The sequence below is a fragment of the Dermacentor andersoni genome, chromosome 1, assembly GCF_023375885.2.
Source record: "Dermacentor andersoni chromosome 1, qqDerAnde1_hic_scaffold, whole genome shotgun sequence".
Lineage (NCBI taxonomy): Eukaryota > Metazoa > Arthropoda > Arachnida > Ixodida > Ixodidae > Dermacentor > Dermacentor andersoni.
The window spans coordinates 353,561,021-353,572,881 of NC_092814.1; the positions used below are offsets into that span (position 1 = coordinate 353,561,021).

The window sequence follows — 11,861 nt, forward strand, 5'->3', positions numbered from 1 at the left end:
CGTAAAACATTTAGATTTAGGAGTTAACTTCGAAATTGTCGGATGAACAAAAATGTACCTGTCCAACAGAACACAATTCGTGGAAGTGAACAATGCAAAATCAGTGGTTCTGGGGATCACTTCGGGTGTCTCTCAGGGCTCCGTGTTGGGTCCAGTTCTGTTGTGCTACGTAAATGATTTGTCAGACACGATTCTTCCTCATAATATTACGGTACGTTTGTTTGCGGTTAATTGTTTAATTTGCTCAGATATAAACGGCTGCCAGGACAAGATCGCACTAAATTCTGCGCTAAAGGTTGTCGCGGCCTGGTGCGCGAAAAACAAAATCAACATTAACTTCAGCAAGACATCATACATGCGGCTAAGAGAACTGAAAACATGTTAGCATTTGATACGATATTGACGGACACCATTTAACGCAAGTTAACTCTTTTAAATACAATGGCTTAACAATGTCTTCAGATTTAAACTGGAAAACGCACAATAAGGACATTTGCTCAGAAGCTGAGAGAAAATTGTGGCTTCTCAGAAGGAAGTTAAAGCTCGCTACTCTGAAGGCGAAGTTAACCGCGTATGTAACCATTGTGCGTCCCTCGCTAGAGTCGCGAGCGCTGTATGGGATCTGCACCAAAAATGTCTTACAGACAAGATTGACAGTCCGGAGAAGAGCGGCTCGATTCAAGCTATCGAAATACAGACACACAGATTATGTCACTAATACGTTAGATGATCTTCAACTTGCTAAGTTTGCTGAATATAGAAAAATCGCGAGACTAAAATTCTTGTATCAATTACACCGTAATTCACTTAATTCGAATGCGGACTTTTACTTTTAAAACTACGTTCTTCTCGCACCTTAAGAATTTCCCACAAAGAACAATTCGAACCAATCACAGTGAGAAAGAAGTGCTTTAAATATTCATTATTCCCTGAAACAATAGAAGAATGGAATTCCATCCCCACCACCCCAACCAGAGTCCTTATTTAAACAGTCGCTTTCATCTCATTTCCGTTGCGGCAATTAAAGTTTTAAAAAAACTTTAATTGCCGCTGCTGATTTACAAGTTGCAGCACTGTTTATCTTCTTTTCGGTTATTTTCTGAGCACTATGCATGTGAAAGCTTCACTATCTTTTATATTTTTCTTTCTTTTTTCTTCTCTCTTTTGCCTCCACAGTGTCACATGTGATTTGCTCTGTAGCATATTAGTGTTGCCATTTGCACATCTAGATCTGCTTATTATTGCTATTATTTTATGTTCGGCTAAACCACTGCCTTTGTTCATGTATTGTCTTGTGCATACTTGTGTTTCTTTTACCTGCCACGTAACGATCCTCGGGTCAACAGTATAAATAAATAAATAAATAAATAAATAAATATCAGCACGAAAGACACTAGATGGTCGTGTAGCCGTCGCAGTCCGTTTGCTTATTAACACGTATTCGTTAATTAGCTTTCTAATGAATGATTTTACCGCCAACATTGCAATGACAGTATTGGAGGAGGAAGCCGCACGAGGCAAAAGCAATTCACGTGATTTTACGAAGGCCATCAGATCATGAGATATGGCCGTGTATTTCGTGGCGCATTTTAGAAGCGCATATATCGAAATAGACTTTATTCTCCGCGCTAACCCTGGCATCATACAAGATGTGGACGTGCTCGGCAAAGTGCGCTGCAGTGACCATAGGATGGTAAGAACTCGAATTAGCCTAGACTTGGGGAGGGAACGGAAGAAACTGGTACATAAGAAGCCGATCAATGTGTTAGTGGTAAGAGAGAAAATAGAGGAATTCCGGATCAAGCTACAGAACAGGTATTCGGCTTCAACTCAGGAAGAGGACCTTAGTGTTGAAGATATGAACGACATTCTTATGGGCATCATTAAGGAGTGTGCAATAGAAGTCGGTGGTAACTCCGTTAGACAGGATGCCAGTAAGCTATCGCAGGAGACGAAAGATCTGATCAAGAGGCGCCAATGTATGAAAGCCTCTAACCCTACAGCTAGAATAGAACTGGCAGAACTTTCCAAGTTAATCAACAAGCGTAAGACAGCTGACTTAAGGAACTATAATATGGATAGAATTGAGCATGCTCTCAGGAACGGAGGAAGCCTGAAAGCAGTGAAGCAGAAACTAGGAATAGGCAAGAATCAGATGTATGCGTTAAGAGACAAAGGCGGCAATATCATTACTAATATGGATGAGATAGTTCAAGTGGCTGAGGATTTCTATAGAGATTTGTAGAGTACCAGTGGCACGCGTGACGATAATGGAAGAGAAACTAGTCGAGAGAAATTTGAAATCCCACAAGTAACGCCGGAAGAAGTGAAGAAAGCTTTGGGAGCTATGCAAAAGGGCAAGGCAGCTGGGGAGAATCAGGTAACAGCAGATTTGTTGAAGGATGGTGGGCAGATTGTTCTAAAAAAACTAGCCACCCTCTATACGCAATGCCTCATGACTTCGAGCGTACCGGAATCCTGGAAGAACGCTAACATAATCCTAATCCATAAGAAAGGGGACGCCAAAGACTTGAAAAATTATAGACCGATCAGCTTACTGTGCGTTGTCTACAAAGTATTTAAATATCAGGAACACCTTACACTTCTGTCAACCAAAGGACAAGGCAGGATTTCGTAAAGGCTACTCAACAATAGACCGTATTCACGCTATCAATAAGGTGATAGAGAAATGTGCGGAATATAAGCACCCGTTATATATAGCTTTCATTGATTACGAGAAAGCGTTTGATTCAGTCGAAACCTCAGCAGTCATGGAGGCATTACAGAATCAGGGTGTAGACGAGCCGTATGTAAAAATACTGAAAGATATCTATCGCGGCTCCACAGCCACCGTAGTCCTCCATAAGGAAAGCAACAAAATCCCAATAAAGAAAGGCGTCAGGCAGGCAGATACGATCCCTCCAATGCTATTCACAGCGTGTTTACAGGAGGTGTTCAGAGACCTGGATTGGGAAGAATTGGGGATAAGAGTTAATGGAGAATACCTTAGTGACTTGCGATTCGCTGATGATATTGCCTTGCTTAGTAACTCAGGGGACCAACTGCAATGCATGCTCACTGACCTGTAGAGTAAAAGCAGAAGGGTGGGTCTAAAAATTAATTTGCAGAAAACTAAAGTAACGTTTAACAGTCTCGGAAGAGAACAGCAGTTTACGATAGGTAGCGAGTCGCTGGAAGTGGTAAGGGAATACATCTACTTAGGACAGGTAGTGACCGCAGATCCGGATCATGAGATTGAAATAATGAGAAGAATAAGAATGGGCAGGGGTGCTTTTGGCAGGCATTCTCAGATCATGAACAGCAGGTTGCCACTATCCCTCAAGAGAAAAGTGTATAACAGCTGTGTCTTACCAGTACTCACGTACGGGGCAGAAACCTGGAGGCTTACGAAAAGGGCTCTACTTAAGTTGAGGACGACGCAACGAGCTATGGAAAGAATGATGGGTGTATACGTTAAGGGATAAGAAAAGAGCAGATTGGGTGAGGGAACAAACGCGAGTTAATGACATCTTAGTTGAAATCAAGAAAAAGAAATGGGTATGGGCAGGACACGTAACGAGGAGGGAAGATAACCGATTGTCATAAGGGTTACAGACTGGATTCCAACGGAAGGGAAGCGTAGCAGGGGACGGCAGAATGTTAGCTGGGAGGATGAGAGTAAGAAGTTTGCAGGGACGTGGCCACAATTAATACGTGACCGGGGTAGTAGGAGAAGTATGGGAGAGGCCTTTGCCCTGCAGTGGGCGTAACCAGGCTGATGATGATGATGATGATGATGATGATGATGATATGGAATCTCGGTCGTAGTTCTCTCAGCGTTTGTATACGAACATGCCTTCAGCAATGAACGGCCCGGGGACACGCGCTTCCGGGTGTCTTGACCAGTGGCGTAGCTAGGTCGTCTGGCACCCGGGGCCCTTAGCTCTTCTGTCACCCCCCCCCCCCCCCCCCCCCGCGGGAGTAGTCGAGGAGGGCGAGGATATCGACAATTTCCGGGTTTCAGCACCAGTACAGCCGCCTTGGACACCGCGCAGGTCCCCCGGCTTCCCCTCTCCTTCGCTTTCTTTCCCAGAGGTCGCGAATGCAGCAGGTATTGGCGGCGAGGAGTTACGGAGTCGCCATCTATCGGAAGCGCCTCGCTGGCGTAGTATGAAGGGATCAGGCGGCGCGCTCCTCATAGGTTTTCTGTCAGCGCTCACTGAAAACACCACCCGGGTGCTCTCCCGGAAATTTCTGTAAGTACTTTCGAAACGAGAGAAGTTTTTTACTGTCTAAATAATACTCTTGGGCAAATTGAAAGCACAGAATCGTTTACAGACGCTATCTCTTTACCGAATACGTACAGTGGACGCCACTGTGCGCGGTCGCCGTGATTTAGTCTCCCGAACCGGCTTCTTGCGTGAAAGGTAGGCAAACGCCGAGACCAAACTATGTGAAATATGTTCTTATAGTGTTTGTATATCTAAATGGAGCGTAATAGAATGAAGCCTCAATGCAGCGATCGCACAGCTTCGCAGCGACCGACTGCGCGTCTGCATGCTTGTCCGCGCACTGTTTCGCTTTCGCCGCGTGCGCGTTTTCGCACCGCGGCATGAGCTTTATGCTGCAGAATATGAGCATTTGACAGTATACAAGCAACCAATCTTGCGTGGGCGCTATCAGAGCTGTTCAAAAATAATTTCATTGTAGAGACTTCGACGCCTACGGAGACTGATGTGCCGGACGTCGCGACGATTCAATCTTCTTTTTTTTTCTAAATTCTTGGACGTATCAATATTATTTTTCGAGTTGCATCGCACTATATGTTTATCGGTGTTCTGAGCGTGCGATTTCCCGCTGCTTTTCTTATTGTAATCCAGTGCATTAATTCATAACACAAACATGACCGTATGCCATGCGTTTTTTTTTTGTGCTTCTTACCGCTCCCTATCCACTCCAGTGAACTTGCCAGTATCTATAGCATCGACAAGTTCATAGACGAAACCGTCATGACATTAGTCGGGCAGCAGACTCGGGCGAGCGTCTCAGTGCGCGTTTTTCGAACATTACAGACCCGGCGCCTTAGCAGAAATCTTCCTCGCGTCTGTGCTTGCTGCGTACCCGAGTTGTAGCCGATGACTGTTTGCCGGTTTTATGTTTCGCGAGCAGCTTCTTGTCCTGCGGCTACGTATGAATAAGGCTGACACCGGGCTCCGTTGCGTACGTCCGGCACTGCGGCACCGAGCAGTAGCCTACCATGTTGCGCACCTTCAAAGGCAGGCGCTACCTATTCTAGTGCTTTCAATCGTTGTAAAGGAGACACTCGAAGCGGGAAAATCCCGCCAATAAATGAGGACCGTAGCGTACCCTTTTCAGCTCGCTTCGGCGCTCCCGAAGCAGCCGACGCGGCCGCTATGTCCACGTGATCCCTAATAGCACGTCACGCCGACGGTCGCGCCAGCTTTTCCAGTGGTGGAGCTCGAGGCCAATACACGCTGTTTTTTTCTGCGCCAAATAACACAGTGTGCTGCACTGATAACTTGTGATAAGCGCATGTGCACATCTTCTGTCAGACTGTAAGGCTTGGCAACCAAAACAAATGCGGCATCGTGGCAAATACTGCTCACGTCGCAAGTAAAAAAAAATTATAAAATTTTAATTACCAATTTTAGCGGCAACATTGCATTTGCAAAATTGAAGGCCGACATTCATATCTTGCCCAACAACAACTGCACAAAAATCGTCGTAGGTACTATGGCCCGCAGTATTTTGGCTGTGGGCAGCCCTGAACGAAAACAAAAATTAAATTGTGTCTCAGTGACGCTGATCTCCCCACCATATTAGAAAAACGGAAAACGCCACCTGCCTCCCTGCTGCGCGGGCGCCAATGTTATGACAATTACGACTTCTCTTTATTGTGATCAATAAAGCCTTGTTTTTATTTGCTGCTATACGGACGAACGAGATTATCTTAGCTGCGGTAGCACCAAGAGATTGGGAACAGAATAGAGCACGCTTCGCGTCGATTCTTGGCGTCACCATAAAAAAAAAAGGACATCGATGAAGTCCGTGCCAGCGAAACCTGTTGGTCTGCACTCGCAATGGAGAGGGTTGAGGGATCAACCTCACTGGTCCACTATTTCATATTTCTTTCGCTACTGCCATACTGGGCGCCGCCCGCAGTGCCAAAGCACTGTAGGTTGGAGCACCCAAAACGATTTTGTTTAAGAAGTTTTTGTTGAGTTAATAATATGACTGAATCCTCAATTCTGGAATTGAAGTGCTTCCTCTATAAGTACTAATTAGGGGATTATTAAGGATATGGTTATTACTTACCTGCCATATTTTTCACGCTACCGAGTTCCTAGTAATCACAGACACATAGCTTCATAGAATATCCGGAAATATCCTTACAAAATTCACGTTTTTTTTTTTTAATTCTGTGCAGCTGACACAGACACTGTACTTATGACATGAAGTCACACAATAACAACAGTTTTCTGAAACTTTCGAGGGTAAGAAGGAAAGCGTGAAAGATAACGGCAGGTTTCGCAGCGGCTTCTCGGAGCGAGCGGGAGAGGGGAAGTAAAAGCGAGCTGAATATCGCGGCGCCCGCGACTATATACAGCCTGTCGAGTCATACGCCGCCAAACTCTTCGGCCGCACCGAGTCTGAAGACGATCCAGAGAATCCTATTCACGACTTTTGACGGCCGCACTTATGCAACGTCGCTCTCAACGAACGCTTCGCCGTAAACGAGAGCGCCGGGCGCGCTCGTTGAACGCCCTCTTCTTCGCTGCGCGTTCTGAACGGAAGAGGGACCCAAGAGCCTCAACGCCTTACTGTATGTTTAGCGACTTCTGCTCCCAGCATGAACGCACGGCACACCCCACATGAAACATTCCGCTAAGGTGAATAGTTTAGCGACCATTTTGGGAATTAAATTTTTTTAGCCCGCACATTCGTGCAATTATTTCATGGGGTGTTGATAGAGCTGCAGCCGACAATTCTGCGGCGCAACGCATCGGGTACATGAGCTCGGGCTACTGGATACCGGAGTATTCTTTGCCATTTGCGCCCAGTCATGCCGGCGGAAAAAGGGGTGTCTTCAGGCGTATGACACCCCCCCCCCCCCTCCCGCTGGCCCCTTGCACCCGGGGCCCACGGCCCCCCGGCCCCCCCTGTTGCTACGCCACTGGTCTTGACACCTGCCGAGACATGTCGCCACCCAATGCTGGCGTGTACTAAGGTTTCTCCCGGTTGGCCGCTGATGGTGTCGTAGACGTCGAACGCTTAGAAATCCGCAATGCTCATTACTGCGCTATTGCTGACATGTATAGACGCGGCCCATGCGTGGGTGCAGCTCAAACGTCTACCGTATACTCTTGCTTAGATTGGGTAGGTTGAGTGCGGGCAAAAAAGATGCTTGTTTGGGTGATAGTCATGAAAGCTCGTCTGGTCAGGTAGCATATTAGGAACCAGTTAAATGTTCAGTATTTCGTTACCACGCCTATAAATATCGTTAAGTTTGATCGACAGTTTTTTTTATGCGCGTTGTTGACCATTCCGTTGGAATTATTCTACTAGCAACATTATCCACCGTCCGATATGACGACTTAACAGAGACTATTTGTCAGATGTGACAATTTCTGGCAGATTGGGCAGTCTGGGAAAATAAAACTTCTACTGCAGGTATCGTTGAAACTAGCCTCCAATGCTCCTAGCACTTCTTCCAGTAAAATGACCCAAAATTTCCGCTTTAGTTCACTCGGCAACATAATTTTTAAATAGCTCTGCCAGTGAAGATACGCAAGCTTCTCTCAGGTTGCCAATTTTCCGATCCCCCGTATGGGCTGTTAACGACGTCTCAAACAATGGTGAACGCTCGTGAGTGCGTGTTATCTTGGTAAGTGTGTTCGACTGATATCAAGTGTAACTTTATTTATCCACAGTGGGTTTCTTGTATGTATCAGCGCTTCGAGACCATAGGTACAAATTAGTACGAGCAACCATTCCCGTAGTGTTGTTTTCACTCACACAAGAGCACGCGGTCGATTTCAGACTGGCCTTCGACGGCAGCTTGACTAGCAGTCTATTCTCTCAGATTTTGAACACCGTCTGTGAAAGTTCCCTTATTCATTACTGTACCATATTGTACATCACTCCACATTACTGTACAGCATCAAACGTGAACTGAACAAAGCACTCGGATGTTCCATCGCCAGTTGAACGCACACTGAACCACCTTGCTTGAACAGAAAAACTGATCGAACGCCATAATCAAGTAATGAGGAGGTTTCTGCATGCTCTCTGACTTCACAAGCATTGCTTCGCCAGCCTAAAGAAAGCTGAAAAAATGCAAACCACGTGCCTGCTGCAATGAGTAAAATCCATTGGTCCCCGTACAATAGGAACTTATCCGTTTTTACATTTACGGAAGCTACTGCTTTCCCGCATAGCGTGTGCATCACTATGGTTAGTAAAAAACAAATTAACTTATGGGGTTTTACGTGCCAAAACCACTTTCTGATTATGAGGCACGCCGTAGTGGAGGACTCCGGAAATTTTGGCCACCTGGGGTTCTTTAACGTGCACCTAGATCTAAGTACACGGGTGTTTCGCATTTCGCCTCCATCGAAATGCGGCCGCCGTGACTATGGTTATGGTTAGTACTGACGCCAACAAATCTTCATGATAATTTTTTGCGCGAGCTGACTTACAAATGTTCGGAGCTAAGAACTAGGTGCATGTTTTGTACATTTCAGATTTTTTTTTTGTACTCTCAGTACTTATACTAAAGATGGGAAATTAGTACTTTCATTGGTGTTCCTTGAGGTGCTTCTTTGAAGTTTCACGTTAAGAATTCTCAAAAATTATCAGAGCAAATATTACTGTTATGCATCCATTCAAAATACCAGGGATCAAGCTATAATTTTATGTATCGCAGTATACATGGCGACTACGCTGTCTTGGAATAAACTGTGGGAACATAGAAAGCACCGAAATTGAACGCATTTATAGCGGTAACGAATGGACCGAGTCAGAAAGTATTATTTGACTTGCCGGAACCCAAACTGAGGTTCTTTGTTTAAAACGCAGCCGGCACGCACATTGTGGTGGTTAGTTTACATACGCATGCAGAACATGATGTGCGGAGGTAAACTTGGCGCGTAGTGTTAGCTGTCGCCTGTATGATTTGAGTATGTCTCGTTATGACATTCTTTTCTGTTGCGGTATTTGACGCGTTTTCCAAGTTTATGACGTGATTGCACTTGCGCACTTGTCTGGCCGGTAGTTGAACAGCGAAGGATGAACTGTAGGTTGCCCAGGTTATTGCAATGTGCGCGATGTGCAGGTTGCTGCTTGTCCATGCCTCTATACCGCGAGGCGTCTTTGAGCCGTCAAGTTTCGTATAGGTGGAAAAATATAACGGCAACTCTCATTTCGGTGTAATGGTGTTAAAAATTGCGCAAAATTATAGCACTATAGGTGCACCATTGTGTTAAGACGAAAGAAACACACGGTTCTAAACGTTGTGGATAAAATATAGCGCACAAATTTTCGTCGAGGTTTGTTTGCGGGTATGGTTCACGTTACGGTTTTTGTTAATCGTGCCTTACGTGGTCTCTGTGTTATGCAGCTGCTGTACTTGGAAACTGATGCCTCAGACGCTGCCGTGACCAGCTGGAAGGAGGACCCCTTAGTTGGCGAGTGCCAACTTGAACCGGAGGTGATGGAGGACACCGTGCGCTACCTCCGCACGAGCTGCACCTCTATGGGTGCCACCTTCGAGCGCTTCCATGTTATTTTCTTACCAGGAGTGGCGGCCCCGCCTTAGCCTCTTCTGTGTACATGTGTGTGTGTGTGTGTGTGTGTGTGTGTGTGTGTGTGTGTGTGTGTGTGTGTGTGTGTGTGTGTGTGTGTGTGTGTGTGTGTGTGCGCGCGCGCGGGGACTCTCGCCTGAATAAAGTTTGGGCAGTTTCTTTCGTATTGTGCGTACTTATTATGGCGTAATAGGACGAGAAATAAAGTGAAGTAAGACCAGGGCAGAAAAGAGCGGTGCGGCAGAAACAGACGGCAGTTTACGTGATGGCATATGTTGAGCACGAAACGCCTAAAGTGTTTGAAGTATAGTTATCGGGGCGAGCTAGCACGAGAATGTTGTAGCAGCGGTTCCGGAGTAAGCTGTTAAATACGTGTAAGCAAACCCGCACGCAAGATCCTTTGGTTTCAGTGAATGATTCTGCGAACAGCGCTTCCGAACACTCGACTCCTCGATGAGTTCAGAGACTCAGGAGATTTGAGAGAACTCCAGTGCCACCTGAAAAAAAAAAAAAACCCTCTGTATACACAGAAAGAAAAAGTCCGAGTTTTCGCCCGAAAGGCGAATCATCGATTGCGGTAGCAAATTAGCAAACAGCTATACAAAGTAAGGATCGTAGTTTTATCGGCCGTATAGACTTGTAAACGTTCGCTTACTAAGTTAACTAACATGATGCCACGCGCACACAAGCAAACATGAACACACCACACTCGATGACCGCGGACACCCACCCACAAAACGCTGGCGTGAAGAAGCGCGGCAACAGCAGTGAGCGAACTGACCTTCGGGCTGCCTATCCTTTCAACGCAAACAGCAGCAACGCAGCTATGCGCCATCCGGGCACTCTGTCCCCCGTCGCAGATCGCTCTCAAGACAGCCCACGCGGTTGTTCCATGCGCACTTGCCGCCTGAGTTAATTACTGCGACCCCCCCCCCCCCTAATTCATGTGAAAGATATGACATGCGCTGCTGAACGGCGCTTCTAGTGAACGGTCTTTGAAGTCGCGCGGCGCATCACCGTGGAATCCGCCTAAAAGGCTTGTTCAATAGTCTTGGTGGGTATACAGCAGTTCGAAGTAACGATGAATAAAGCCCTGCGCATCCGTTTTGTGAGATGTTTGCTGTTTTTACGGTAATCATTTCTGTTGGTGCAGTAATTTTTATAGTAAGCATTTCTTCCTCTGTCTAAGAGACCAAAAGTCCCCCTCGCGATATTCGTGTCGCGTTAGTTAAGTGAAAATACGGTAATTACTCTCTATTTTAGTACACAACATTACCAAATTACCGAGCTGGCTTACACAAGGCGCCACAAGCTATGTGTTTAGCATCCTCAACAACTTGATAGTCATATGCTGAAGCCAAAGCTTGCATCATGAGCTTCACAGTGAACGTTCTATATTTCATGTGTGCTCGGAAAGATTGATTCCACTCATCCATCCCGTCTAGAGCTCCGTACAGTACCACACACGACAGCTGAAACATCAGTCAAAAATGCTACACAGACGGGAACAGCAGAAAACATTTCCAATTGACACCTGAACTCTTACAATGCATAATGGTTCACTACACAGGCTAAGTTTGTAACTCTCGTTCTGCGTTCATTAAGTTTTAGGTATTACAATCTTGAAAGCAATGTTTAGGCATTTACCTTTCAATTCGCTTGTTTAGTATTCTTAGTGATGTGGCGCACCCAAAACCTTAGATAACTCTCTGGAGTGTTCTTGTAAAAGGGCTCAGGCTCTTGTGTTGAAGCCCAGCTTTTACAACAGAATTTCTTGCTGGGCTAGTCGGTGCAAATTATTGAATATAAAACCTACGAAACACAAAGATGCGTACGCAAGAGAATTGGTCAGAACGAGCACTTAACTTGCAATTATTCCTTTGCGCTCGTCCTGTTCACGTGTTCTGTGCACGCGTTCGTCTCGCTGGTTTACCCCAATTAAAACGCAGTCACTGCGCGGAACGTATACGGTGCAATCTAAAACGAGCATGACCTCGTACAAGCACACCGCACATGTATTCGAGTACAAGCAGAAAA

At 45.8% G+C, this 11,861-nt stretch overlaps 1 protein-coding gene across 1 annotated transcript in view; it reads left to right on the top strand.

Annotated features, from left to right (window-relative positions):
* Positions 1 to 10,873, top strand: part of LOC140214715 (uncharacterized) — a 38,047-nt gene extending 27,174 nt beyond the window's left edge. The window contains exon 3 of the mRNA XM_072285847.1: positions 9,641 to 10,873. Within this exon, the coding sequence (XP_072141948.1) occupies positions 9,641 to 9,838 (198 nt within the window). The 3' untranslated portion in view covers positions 9,839 to 10,873. The remainder of the gene's footprint in view (positions 1 to 9,640) is intronic.
* Positions 10,874 to 11,861: the final 988 nt, after the last annotated feature.